General features: G+C 38.0%; 1 protein-coding gene across 11 annotated transcripts in view; it reads left to right on the top strand.

The window, feature by feature from the left end:
* B3GALT1 (beta-1,3-galactosyltransferase 1) overlaps positions 1 to 5,598 on the top strand; it is a 112,846-nt gene extending 107,248 nt beyond the window's left edge. For all 11 annotated transcript variants that reach the window (XM_017735703.1, XM_017735693.1, XM_017735701.1 and 8 more), the window contains 2 exons: positions 158 to 196; positions 773 to 5,598. In XM_017735703.1, coding sequence (XP_017591192.1) covers positions 1,002 to 1,982 — 981 coding nt within the window. In that variant the 5' untranslated portion in view covers positions 158 to 196; positions 773 to 1,001 and the 3' untranslated portion in view covers positions 1,983 to 5,598. The remainder of the gene's footprint in view (positions 1 to 157; positions 197 to 772) is intronic.
* Positions 5,599 to 14,476: the final 8,878 nt, after the last annotated feature.

Genomic DNA, 14,476 nt, shown 5'->3' with positions numbered 1-14,476 from the left:
CCGCCCCCCCAGCCAGCAAAGTGCCACCATTACTAGGCTGCCATGGTGATTTATCTTTCATGGTACACAAATGATGTTTGCTCATTGAAAGACTGGTCTGGGGGGAGAGGAGAAGGAAGGCAACAAGAATAACTGAACTGTGTTAATTTATTTTTAGAGTTTTACGGAGTCTACTCGAGTGCTGATCTTTACATGGGTAAGACAGCTTACATATCTCTCTCTCTTCTGTACCTTTCCCAGTCAGTTCCATTCTGTCTGATTTCCACCAAAGCGTGTTCTTGTTAGCAGGAAAGACATTAACATTTAGACCAAATTAGATTTGTAGGTTTTTGGGTGCATAGCTGCCACAGATGTTGTCGATCCTAGAATAAAGTACACTATTTTTCACTCTTTAAATAATTTTAAAATGTTCCATAGCACATTTTGAAAGACTGGCCAGAAGAAATTCTAGGAAGCAAGAAAATGCTCAAAACCATAAAATTATTTTCATATACCTTTAAAATTATCTAAATGGTCAATATGCTATGCACACTTTCTTTCTTTTACTTAAAACCATCTGCGAGAAATTACCAATTATAAAGGCATTACCTCAGTTACGCTGCTCTATTCCAGTATGCTATTATGCATTTTGATCCCTCATGAGAAAAAAAGGAATATCTGAGAAATGCATTAAGACACTTAGCTTATTAATGGCCAACCATATATAAGCTCATTTTTCTTGCCCTAGGCTTTTATAATCTCGCAATGGAAAATTTTTCTTCATATTTTTCAGAAATAACAGAAAATTCCAAGAAATGGAAGCTGCTGCTAGTAAAAGAAGAAAAGCTGAGTACCATCAGGGTTAATAGCTCCTATTTGAGATCCATGAATGATTACAGAGTTACTTTTCTATATCGAACTTTCAAGTTTCATTAATAATATGCTGCCTCTCCAGGATACAGGTGCACTCACTGTACAAAGGCTATTTGTTCATCACATGAAATAGAAGAGCTAGAGGAACAATGGCTTCAAAGGTCTCATGTTTATACATTCTGACAGTAGTTTGCTGGGCAAGCGCTCTTTGGTACTTAAGTATAACTCGTCCTACTTCTTCCTACACGGGCCACAGACAGGTCAGTAGCATATCCATAGCCAGAAAAAACGTTTCCTTTGGCAACATAAGAACTCGACCTATAAATCCACATTCCTTTGACTTCCTTATCAATGAACCCAACAAATGTGAGAAGAACGCCCCGTTCTTGGTCATTCTTATCAGTACGACTCACAAAGAGTTTGATGCAAGGCAAGCCATTCGAGAAACATGGGGAGATGAAAACAACTTTAAAGGAATTAAAATTGCCACACTGTTTCTTCTTGGAAAAAATGCAGATCCTGTGTTAAATCAAATGGTAGAGCAAGAAAGCCAAATTTTTCATGACATTATTGTGGAGGATTTTATTGACTCTTACCATAACCTCACTCTGAAAACGTTGATGGGGATGAGGTGGGTAGCAACATTTTGTTCAAAAGCAAAGTATGTTATGAAGACAGACAGCGATATTTTTGTAAATATGGACAATCTTATTTATAAGCTGCTCAAACCTAACACCAAGCCAAGGAGAAGGTACTTCACTGGTTATGTTATAAATGGAGGACCAATAAGGGATGTTCGCAGTAAGTGGTACATGCCCAGAGATTTGTATCCCGACAGCAATTACCCACCCTTCTGTTCAGGCACTGGCTACATTTTTTCAGCTGATGTAGCAGAACTGATTTATAAAACCTCCCTTCATACCAGACTTCTTCATCTTGAAGATGTGTACGTTGGACTCTGCCTTCGGAAGTTGGGCATTCACCCCTTCCAAAACAGTGGCTTCAATCACTGGAAAATGGCCTACAGCTTGTGCAGGTACCGCAGGGTGATCACAGTGCACCAGATAACACCAGAAGAAATGCACAGAATTTGGAATGACATGTCCAGCAAGAAACATCTCAGATGTTAAGATTTTTACAAATGTAAATACCTTTTTTTAAATTTTGGTTGAGTTTGGTTATTTTTTGACAAAGCGATCTGCTGATTTACAGGTTAAACTGTGGGATATTAACTGTGAGAGGATTTTTAATGACTGATTTTTCATTCTCGCTTTGACTACTGGTTTACAAACTTCAGGCTCTTTTTCATAAGGACATTATGCCAACTGAAAGGATCTAGAGTCAAATCTCAGATTTTGTATATTATCATCTATTGCACATATCCATTCTTGCATCTGTGTATAAAAGGACAATAATAAACTATTATGAGCTGCTTAACAATTCACACCCCAGCCTCTGAGATAAGACTCAGGCTTCTAAGAAATGAAGAATTACAAACATACTTTTATTCTTTTTTTGACGCCCTACAACCATCTCTATTTGGAGCATTGTTAATAAATTAAGCAGTATACATTTGCACTGAACTTATACACCTACTTTGACATGTGTATTTTACAGTACATATGTAATTCCCAAATAGCTTCCTAATGGCGTAATAGCAGAATTTAGACAGGTAAGAACATCAAAGTTTCATTGGCCTTAGAAACAAACCCACACACTGAAATATACTTTCATCCATAAAATAGTATTTCTTTAAATTATTTCAGAATAACCCATTTCTTTACACTTCCTAAAATAGCCCATAAAATATGTAACACAATTTAAAAATGAAGTAGAATCTGTAGGTGAAATAAGACAGGAGAGATGTATGAAAAACTATCTTAAAAATATATGGGAAAAGCATAAATATCTTAACTTTTCATTTCAAAGCAAGGCACTGTCTCTCACTAGTATCAATGGATTCTCCATAGCAATATATTATTATATTGAATGCAAAAAGTGTCAATAAGCAGCATATTTCTTCAAGATCAGTCAGTGCACTATTTACCTAAAAACAAGTAACACAAAAGCAGCTTTTTAAGGGGAAGCTTTACTTTTTGCTGCAGTACATATAGGATCAAGATTCTAACAGATTTTTAATGGCATAGAAAAGAAGAATTTAGTCAAATAAAAGGATGCAATCAATTTCTGTTGATTGGACAACAGAGTACATAACAGTTATGTACACATTTCACAGCAAAATAGAGGGCTTTTAAAGAAAAACCTATTAAAATCCCCCAAAATCTAGCCTTCTTAAAAACCTTTTAAAGCCCTCAGTTTACTCATCACAGTCAACACACACTGAGGCCCCACTCAGAAGATCCCCTGGACATGCAACAGAAATCAAGTCCACAAGATTTATTCAAGTTTCATAATGTGCTTATATGTATTTTGAATATGAATGTTTATGAAATGTTATGAAAACTCTTCGATAAATTCAGGCCATCTCTATTTGGTACCACCTTATAACAAAGAGGTGAAATATGATACTGCTCAGCAAGCAACTTGGAATGAAGAACTCACACAAGTTACAAAAAACCAAATCTCACCAAATATATTATTAGCTGTAGGTTACTCACACCATCCTCAGCACACACAAAGTCTCATTCATTGCAGCTGGCATTATATGTAACATATGCAAAACTGTTAAGTCTGTATGTTATTCAGGATGTCTATAAAGTTGTCGGAAGTTAACTGAAGAAGAATTTAAAGGGAAACTTTGACCTGATTTTGCCATAGATGTACACAGCACTTTACAACAATAACAGAGGAATGAAGATGCTACCCTAAAAGGTTTGCAGTTTCATGGCAAATTGCTAGTCTTGTTCACAGATGCAGCACTATCATTTCAGAAGAAACTACTTGTAAATAAGGTAAAGTGTACCTGGCCTCTAAGTCACTAGCAGGAGCCATCTCAAGCAAATCAATGTCAGATCTAAAGGTGAAGCTACACAACACGCAGCCTAGGAGTTACTGTTAACAGGAGCTTGTGTACCCTTCATAAATAAAAATAACCCAAAACAAAACCCCAGTAATTTTTATAAAAACACTAAATCTCTTGCAGCGTAATTAAGAGTTATCCTTCGCTAGTCAATCTAGTCCTTCTTAAAGCTGCTATGTCCTATCAAACTCAGGACTCCCAAGGTACAACTAAAATTGTGTACGTGAATATATAACATGCAGATTGGGTGAAGTTCAGATTTCCTTACACAAGTCCCACAATATTCTTGTTTATGAATGGAAATGAGGGTGAAATTCATGCCCAGCCCTTGGGTAAATCAGACAGCACAGATGCCATCCTACCCAGAACACACTTTGTAGTAATTTGAACCCACAGGCTGCAATCACTTCTGCTATCCCTCTGCACTGTGTAGTAATTTGGGGGTTCTGAATCACAAGCAAATGGATTTGGTTGCCTTACTTCTGCTGATGCTTCTGTGGCCTTTGGTTAGTAATCAGGAGGACAGCAGGGCTCCCAATCCAGATACCTCAGGGCTCAAGTAGCATGGCAGCCTTGAATTTCTCCTAGTACAAGTAGACTTGCATTAATAATTGCAAGGTACACCTTGAAAATAGTATCTGAAAAAATGTATTTCCTGCCATTTATAAATAGATAGACCTTCAACAGAAATGTAAATGTTCATCTTGAAACTGATGTACATATTTCTAAGGCATTTTCTTCTGTATTCAGCTGTATATATGTGTAAGTCTGCTTGCTATGTAGCATTCTGTTATGCATGGAGTTGAGCGAGGCATTATATTTGTCCAGTGTTTCAAGAGCCTTAAGCATGTGTGCCCTAACTTTTGAATGTACAAGATACTTTTTCTTTTGCTGTCAAGTGAATTGAAAACAACACAACAAAAGCCTAATTTTCTACTTCTATTAGTTTTCTGATATCAGACTTCACTAGCTCGTTACACTTAGATTTATTGTTTTCTCTTTGCTCAGAAATTTCAGTATTGGAACCTGGATATAGAAAGGTAGCAATACATCTACTCATATGGACAGCTGTCCCTTCCAGTCAGTAGTATTTGTGCCATGTGGGATACTGTTAAGAAACAAATGTTTTCAATAGACTTCCTTTACTCAAAAAAATATGTACATTACTTAAAGGTCATTTTGTTTCATTGGGCATGGGACAAATGACAACTTGGTTATACACGCTGGCTTCTAGTCACTTCAAAAGTGACTGTAATCATATTTTGTTTCCAAAATGCATATGAACAAAGCACATTAAGCGAAGCAGCTGGGGAGGAAGTGCCTCTCTTTAGGAGGAATTTTTTCACAAAAGTGTTTTTTCTTTTTTATTTTGGTAAAACCATGAGAGTATTTAAACAGAAGTCTCAAGGTTCATTTTCCATATTTCCTAATAATAATGTTAAGTATCAATTTTGATTCTTTGAGATTTTTTTTGTCTTTATAATGTAGACAGCAATGGCAATCTGTAAATGAAGAGTGTAATTAACTAGAAAAGCTTGTCAACAGTAACCGAACTTTAGGTGTATCATTATATATGACTGGCTGTACTTATGTATTTATTTGTCTAAACTGTATATATTGTTTTATCTATAGTGTCTGTAGGAGTGCATTCTTTTAGATTAATGTATTATTTACAGTTTTGTGGGATTGCCAGCAAAGCTGCTAATCAAGATACTATTTTTTTGTATCAATGTCAAATAATAATAAAAATCAAGTGAAAAATTGAAGGTGCCCTGTAAGTTTTCTTCTTCACTTCTTTCTAGAAATGTAAACTGTATTACCTGAAAACACAGTATCAGTGAATTGGCTCATTTTTCATGAGGAAGAATATTGTGCTGTAAAAGCAGATTTTAAAAAAAATTTGAAAAAAATAAAAAACCAAAATATTACTTTTATTCATCATTTGTGCAACAACTTCATCAAGCTGATGTCCACACAGATCAGGTGTACTACTTCATCTGAAGCCAAAGATGTAATATTAATGCAGTCATGGCAATGTCAGGCAATATAATAGATGGGTTCATCCTCTGCTCTGCCCTATTCAGCTGCTTTGGCATCCCCAGCCAATGAGACCCAGGTTTGGCCGTTCTAAGGTGGCAAAGCTTTTTGACACCCTCAGCATGGCTCTTCTGCTACTTGCATGGTGTCTTAACATGTGGGCTTGCAGCCACCAAAAGCTGCACACAGGAGAAAAGGAGAAATGCCCCAAACCCCACATCTCATAAAACCACAAGTTTGAGGTTGCTGTGTGACCACCAGGGTCACACATACAAAGGGAAGGGGTCCTCCTCAGTCTCTCATAGACACATTGACCCTGACAGAGCCTTTTGCTTCACCCCCCACAAAAAAGCACCAGAAAATCGGTGATGAATCACAATCTGAATACACCCAGATAACCCAGTTTGTCTCCTAACACAAAATATTAAAATACTGTTTTGTCTCTCAGGAAGGTCTTGGCAACTTTAGGGTCCTCATATCAAAATAAAAGCGCAAAACAAAATAACACAAAAGTAGGGAAAAGTCCCTTTTCTTGTAAGAACTAGCGAGAAAAAATTCCTCTCTTCCCATTCTTCCTTTTTCAGTTTCTTATATAGAACAAAATATCTAACCTCTTTTCCACTGGCTTTAGAGCTCAATGCCCAAAATTCATTCATGAAATGGAGGGGGAAAAAAACCCACCCCTGAAAAGAAAGGTAGCTTTTGCATACCAAAGTGTATTTCCTTTGGGTCACCTGTTCCAGAAGTAGTTGAAGCCTGCAACAGAGTCCTCAGGCATCCCAGGAGTGTCTGCAGCAACACAGCAACCTTACAAACTATAATGAGATGCCTTAAACCAACCAAGAGTTTCACATACAGTAAAACCCCTCCAATCGTTTTCATCTCCCTTGTTTCCACCGAAGCAGCCTAATTGCAACACTTACATGGTGTTTAATTAATAGACAGCTTGGAGATATACAGATATTAGCACTAGTAGGGGGTAGATTTCATGTAGCTTGATTATTAATTTCAAGCATTCTATTTTCTCATTTACTTAATTGATTGTCATAGATTTCCAGTGAAATTTGCACTGCCCTAAGTGAAAAAGTATGTAAAAAAACCTTCTTAAAACTGCTGACTCTGGCCTATTAAAGCAGAAACACACCAAAAAAAAGAGATCTGTATGGCACAGAACACTGTACTGAATAGCATCTGCTTCCTTTTCTCTTGTTAAAGATACGAATTTATGAAATGGCAGAAGAGGAGTCATCCGAGGAGAAAAAAAAGAAAGAATGTACCTTATTTATTTAATCACACCTGCAATTAAGTTGTGTCAAATATCACCTCTGATGACTTGCCTAACACAGGAAAAAAATCTATTTTTCTGCTAGGTCTGCATATTAGCTGACTACATTATATCTCTGCCTCACCTGAAAGAGCCAAGAGCAAGAGGCATTTATTTGCCATGCAAGATTTATCCTTGAGCACTTATTCTGCAAAGGCAGCATTACATAACAAGCTGGACAGAATTAAGTGCAGTGATTTCGTAATGCAGACAACTTTTATTTCGGGGAAGCAAATACCCCACACTTGAAGTGTGCTGGCTAACAGCTACCATATCCGCATCTATCAAGCATCCCTTTTTTCTTTAAGAGCTCCTTTCTCTGGCCTATTTTCTAACATGACCTCTTTCTTCAAAGAGAAATGGGATCTCTAGGTACCTTAGGACAGCAGTAAAAGCAAGGCGGGAAGCAGAGAGCACCCTACAGCATCATTACAAGCCTTTTCCTTGATTTACAAAAATCACTTAGCTTCACTCTGTTCTTCTGTACTTTTAATCTGCTTCAATCTGGTACATTTCCCTGTTATTTCCATCATTCTTTCCATTTTCCTTATGTGATTTTACATAGTTCAGCTTTCTCCCATCTAAAAGATGTAACCATTCCTACCAGCCACAAAAATAAGAACCCAGTGTTTTTGTGAAGAGAGGGCCCTTGCCGGAAGAGTTTACAGTCCTACACTGTCTCATACCTGGCAAACTGCATTCAGCAAGTTTCAGGGCACAAGCAGCACTTGAAGTAGTTCCTTCAAGAATCTTTTCTTTGATATTGCCTCTTTTAGGTATATGGAAACAAAAGATCTATCATCTTTCATCTTGCCTCTGCCTGCAGAGATCATTATCACAAGTCTAAGATTGGCTTTTTTTTCCTTACTCCTTCTACTTTGCTCGCATAACGTTGGGTAGTTCATCAGAATTTAAAACAGCATTTTTTCATGTTTCCCTTTAACTCCCACTTAATCAAGTATACTTTATCCCACAATTTCAATGTTTTAACCTTTTTAGCTGCTTCTGCTCTCTGTGTTGCCTCCACTCTCCTCATATCTTCCTAATAGTCAGACATCTGGTATTGAATCTATTACAAGAGTATTTGCATGAAGCCTGAACACAGCAGTACTTTTCTCTGTCGCTGTCTGAGGTATCAAGAACTGCATTATTGGATTAGTTTCACCACACAGGACAGCTTATCTTACTACTATCACATACAAAGCAGAAAATGAACTTCTGCTAGCATCTGGAACAGACAGTAAGTCTACAGGGCTACAGCAGCTATAGACATGGGAGGTGTTGCAAGGGAAACTTCCCAGTCTGCCCATGCCCGAGGCTCTGGCGGTCGCACTCCCAAGGCCACACTTCCACAGCTGGGACCGGGGTAACGCAGAAACGGCTCAAGCTGGTGCCTCCGCGGAGCGTCCCTCAACAAAAGAACCCCTGGGCTTTGATCCCCTCAAGCGCCAGCGCAGGAAAGTCTCAGCTCCCGCAGTGTGCCCGTGTCCATCCCCCGGCCGGCAGCACCGCCCTCCTGCCCTTTGTCATGCAGAGCTGGCAGCTCACGGCCTGTTCTCTTCCACCCAGAGCTCAATCTGCAGCTTCAAGCCAGTTACCTGCACCTGAGTATTCCTCAACAGCTGTCTGCACATAGCCCTAGTCTTTAAAAGTATGCAGTTAATGAGTTTTACATAGAACACCATCTCCCCTCACAAAGGCCACAAAAAGGTCCAGAGCATTCAGGACAAACTCTTCAAGGTGCACCGAGGCTTTCTATAATGTTTACCATCACTTTGGCAGGATGGGTTATGAAATGAAGTATTGCTGCCTCTGGAGAGTGGTATCCCGTACGGATGAGGCTTACTGTACTTCCCAAGCACCGTTTTATTCTAAGCATATCTGTACTTTGAACTAGTAAAGCGGCTGATGCCAAGGTTGATGATAGGCTGCTGTAATTGGTCATTAAAAGGCAGTATTATTTACTGCCTTTTTTCTTGGATTCAGCATTTCTACACAAGGGGATAAAACTAATGGGCTAGAACAAAGAACATATACAGCATGTAATTAAAAGCACATTTTTAATAGGGGAACACACATGCACACAGTGCAGGTGCTGTCACAGAAGTAGAGGGTATGGAAATACACATTTTAATTTGTATTATACTGCAATTTAGCTGTTACTTCAAACAGATGGGTGAGTTTTGCAACATTTTTAAACTGATTTAATTATTTGCAAAGGTATTGGCTTGTGTTAACTGGTGCAATAAATTACACAATGGTTCACAGATTCCATTAAAAAGGACTTTGAACATGTAGTACCTATAGGAAAATAAACCGAGCCTTGCAAGTCAGTATTTGACAAAACAGTTACTGGATGTTTGTTTTATCAGTGCATAAACAAGATCAAAAAAGCCCACCATTCACACAAGACAATGTGCTTAACATGATAGATAATGATGTGTAATTGTATCTCAGAGACAGGTGAATGTTGGAGACAATATATCCAGCCATACGCCTAGAGGAATGATCAGACTAAGTAAATATAAGTGGGTTACCCCTACTTTTCCCCAAAAAACCCCACTAGTTGTGTGCAATTTATCTAGTGCGGGATGATTACTGTCATCCTTCTTTAGGACAAAGTCATTTCCCGAAACAAGAGACATGGGGAAGAAGTTCCACAAGCACAGGTAATAGCTTTTGAAATATCTAGGCCTCTACTCTAGTCAATTTAAGGTTTAAGCTCCAGATGTTGCTTCTTGTCTTGAACTCCAAGAATTTCCAAAATCCCCTAAAGGCAGCAAGTAGAAAAATGTCTAGCCTGTTAAGTACCACAGAAAAGTACACCTGTATTAGACAGCCAAACAAACTCTGTAGTAGCAGTAATAGGAAAGCTTTCTAGTACAACCAGGCAATAACCCTGCAGGATCTTTGGTTACACTTTGGCATAAAGTTTACACTGGGAAAGAGCACATTTTACTTTGGAGAAAAGATGATGGTGGCCCAAAGTGTTACATTTTAGGATTTCTAGGAACTAAGGAGAGTAAGGAGAGTGAACCTTTAGCAGACAAATGTACCTCATTTGTGATAAATCATCTATTTCCTGAACATTTAAAATGAAATGCTTATAATTTTTTTTCATGGTTTTGAAATTGCTGTGCTGGAAATGTCATTGGAAACAAGCTTGCACTCTTACCTTCTGCTGAACACCAGAGATATACCACTTCAGAAGAGTACATTGTGTTTTATTTGAATGCTGGGACAGACTAACAGTAAGTAAACTAAAAATCATATGAATTGTCAGTGTTAATACTACCACGTGACCATGTTTTCCCTTTCCACCTCTGATCATCAATAACTTAATTCTTTTCTTTTCTATGCCTTTCATTTCAATAGCACCTAACAATTTATTATTTTTTAATGCATCACAATTTCTGCAAAGCTGCATTTTGTTTAGGTGGAAAAAAATGCTTAATGTAATGCAAACTTTTAAAAGAAAAACCAGAAAAAATTGCATCTGGAAAATTGTACTTGCATGCACATGGCTGGCTGGCAATATGAAATAAAGAAATAAAATGAGAAACATTTGCTTTTTCCTCAGCAAGTACTGGGAGGATAGGTGACAGCTCATGAGGAGAGATTAGGGCAAACAGCACTGCCCTTTCCCAGCTATTACTTTTACTAGTTGTGCTGTTGTTTGAGAGCAAGAAAACCTGATCTAATCAAAGACTGAGTGTTGGACCAGAAGACCTTTAAAGGTCCCTTCCAATCCAAAGTAGTCTATGGTTCTGTGTTACTGCACCTTGCAGGGGGTTGGACTAGATGACCTTTTAAAGGTCCCTTGCAACCCACACCATTCTATGATAGGAAGCAAAAAGAACATCACATCATCACCACCCACAGGTGAAGAAACTCCAGACAGGAGAAGAAACAAAGGAGCCTTATATACAAGGACTAGACACAAAAAATTTGGGAACTGCAGAAATTTTAGTGGAAGCGATACACTACGGATAACAAAAATACTAATTTCTCTGAAGCCTATGTCAGATAACAAAGCTTTAGAAAAATAAACATATTCTGAAATTTCACGTACACCAGTGCTTCTAATTTGCACGTTTATTCTCCGTTTGCTGTAATGCCAGGACGTGTATTTGCTTTAAGCAATAATTCTCAACGGGTGAGGCAACATCATCTGTGCGATTTTCAGCTGCCTAGAACACATCAAAAGATTGTCAACAGATTTATCTTAACAGTTCTGAAAGTACATATTTGTGAAACTGTAGTTTTAATCATATCAGGACCCACACCTTGATGAAAAGCAGTGTTTTCAAGAGGAGTAGTACACACTCTGTCTTCTTCCCACAAGTTTTTCCAACATCCTTTCCAATAAATTCAGTTCACTGCACTTAGGCCAAAATTACATGTTTGATATATCAAATTTAAATTATAACAGACCTAATTTAACCATAAACCACATTACATTTCCTCAAGTAATAAGTCACCAATAGGTAAAATTACTAAAGCTTACTTCATTTTTTTTTTCCAGAAAAACTTCTTCCATGCTAGCTTGAAAGAACATCCACAACAGAAAGAAGTAATGTAAATGGCCTACACCAATAACTTAGCTTCACCTGCCTGATTGTTACAATGGAATTTATATAGGTACCATTTTGTATCTTGCAAAGTGCATTTATATCCTTGTTCCTAGATTTGCCAATATCTCCACATTATATACAAATAATCTTAGTGTTAACTTACCATAAATTCAGACAGTAATATGATTCAGTTCTACAAGAACAAACCACCTCTCGAGAAGGCAATAAGTTTGCATTTAAGTATAAAACTCTGCTTTCAGAATTAAGAGATTTCTTTTGTGACTAAGATAAGGACTGTGATCATTGTTAGATAAGCAGTAGAAGACCTAATTTTCACAGTTTGTTACCTATTTATATTAGCTAGTGTTAACATGCAAGCATATTTGTCTCCAACAGAAGCTTTTGAAAGGTTCTCATTGAGATCTGAGCATGTACGGGGTTTAAATGGTTTTGGTTTGTTTTTTCAAATGCCTTTAAAAATAGTAACAAATTGTAAATTGCATAGATTTATTTTGTCAAGCATTAGTAATGCTCCATTAGCTTAATTTGTGTTGACAGACAAACAGAACTGAGGTCTAGTAAGAAAAACGCAAGTTCAGAGGTAACAATCAAAGAAAAACACAGCACAGACATACCAAAAGCTCGATATTGTGAGAGAGAACCAGTCAGGTTTACAGCTACAGAACGGGTTTAGGTTTTTCCACCACATAACTCTTCAGGTATCAAAGCCCTGCTAGATTTTTTCACAGTTACAGTGGTAGCTTTAAAACCACAAATGGCTGCTGGAGTAACTAAACTAAACTCCTGGGGGTGTTTGTTGTACAGAACATTTAGGAATTGCTCAACATGTAATGCAGCTGCACCTTGGGCTCCAGAGCTGACCATCAAGAACTAAATCATGTAAAGCTGCGAGCAAGCTCTGAAATGGTTTTCTAGAAGGGGCAGTTTCCAAGGAAGAGTAGTTTTAAGTTCTGAAAAGAGTCTGCACATAGACCTCTGCATGAACCACAACACATCTGTGGGTCCCAGAGACTTCCTTATTAGACAGCGGGATGTCCATGGAAAAGCAAAGGCAAGGGAGGGCTAGGGAAACTCAACAAGGGGCCCAATGCCTTACATTTCTCTCAAGTGCTCATTCAAGTACTGTGATGCTGGAACCCAGACAAAAAGATAAATCTGCTTGTAAAAAGTAACATTTCAGAACAGAGGAAAAAGAAAACAAAGTATTTTGTGAACTGCAAGGTTCACAACAGTTTTATGTACCTATAGATTGGGACAGAAAAAGAAATACTGTGGAGAGCTGAACAATTACTGATGTGATTTTTGGAAAAATCAAATGTCACTTATTAAATTCGTACATGAAGTAGTAGAGTTTTGTTTGTTTAGGAAATTGCTGCCATGTACTTTCTAGATAGGAAGCAAGGACAGCATATAAACAAGCAAGAGCAGCACAAAAAGGTGTGCTTCCTCGAGGAAGTATTAAATACTTTTATCAGGATCTTCATCCTCACCCTGAGGTTTTTACAGTCATGTACCTCTCTACAAAGTGAGTGCTGTAACCACTGAGTGAAAATAAAGAATTGTACAAGAGAAATGTGCTGGTGCAGGGTGAGAGAACCAGAGCCCAGGTACTTGCTCTCAGGCACTTACAGTCTAAATATAGGAGGTAACAAAATACCCTGTATCTACTGGCAACACTGCACTTGCCACCCTGCTCCACAGAATTTTCTGCTCTCCTCTTTGAATAAATAACAAGAACAGGCTGAGCAGCAAGACTGCACCCAGGCAATGTTCTGGAGGTCCATCCATGCTCCTCACACCTGCACTCTGTACGCACAAAGCTCTGCGATCCACAGCAACTAATGCCCCGCAGCACAGAGAGAGGATCGGCCCTGCCAGGCGGCCTCCGGGTCACCTTCAGTGCAAGACCTCAACCACCTCCAGAAAGCAGAGCAGACCCAGCTGGAGCAGCTCTGGAGAAGGCTTACAAAAGCTGCAAAAAAACAAAATAAAAGTTGTTGCTACAAAACATTATGGTATAAATAGTTTCTTCTATGCATTGCCTTGGCAGTAATTAACATAAATAAATACAAAAGGAGGTATACTGGTGTTAGCCCCACCAATCCCTCACTTATGCAATAAAACAGGCCTTTTACAATTATTACCCAGTCAAAATTTAAACGTAGGCTAAAGAACACACTTTGCCTCAAATCAGTCTGAGACCATATTATCTGCATGTTTCTGTATGTCAAAGCGTATCCCTCGATAAACCAAAACGGTACCAAACATTTTCAAAATGCCAATTTCATGGCAAGTAAAACACTGTCGCTTTTCCTTACACTAAAGACACATATCTAACACACCTGTTGACTCTCCTGAACTGAAACAGAATGTTTGATTTACTTTGCTGTAATTGTTTGTATCCAACAGCTGTTTTCAGTTTAAACTGACACCAATTTGGTATGACACAAGGTTACTGGAGTACTCTTCCAAAGGGTATTTTTAGGGCTTCAGCTTATACCAGAAAAGGGAAAGAATATTAAAGTTACTGAAGTACTGTTACTTTTAGCACAAACTCTTTACGTTGCCTAAACATTTTATAGGGCATATGCAAACATAACAGTCCCCCCCAACAATCCCTATTTGGATTTAAATACATTTAGCTTTACTGTAAGACTTCATCTACAATTACTTTATTAAAAATTAAAA

The sequence above is a fragment of the Corvus brachyrhynchos genome, unplaced genomic scaffold, assembly GCF_000691975.1.
Source record: "Corvus brachyrhynchos isolate BGI_N302 unplaced genomic scaffold, ASM69197v1 scaffold255, whole genome shotgun sequence".
In the NCBI taxonomy this organism is placed as follows: domain Eukaryota; kingdom Metazoa; phylum Chordata; class Aves; order Passeriformes; family Corvidae; genus Corvus; species Corvus brachyrhynchos.
The sequence above is the reverse complement of the archived record's forward strand: the minus strand, read 5'-3'. Positions and strand labels throughout refer to the sequence as shown.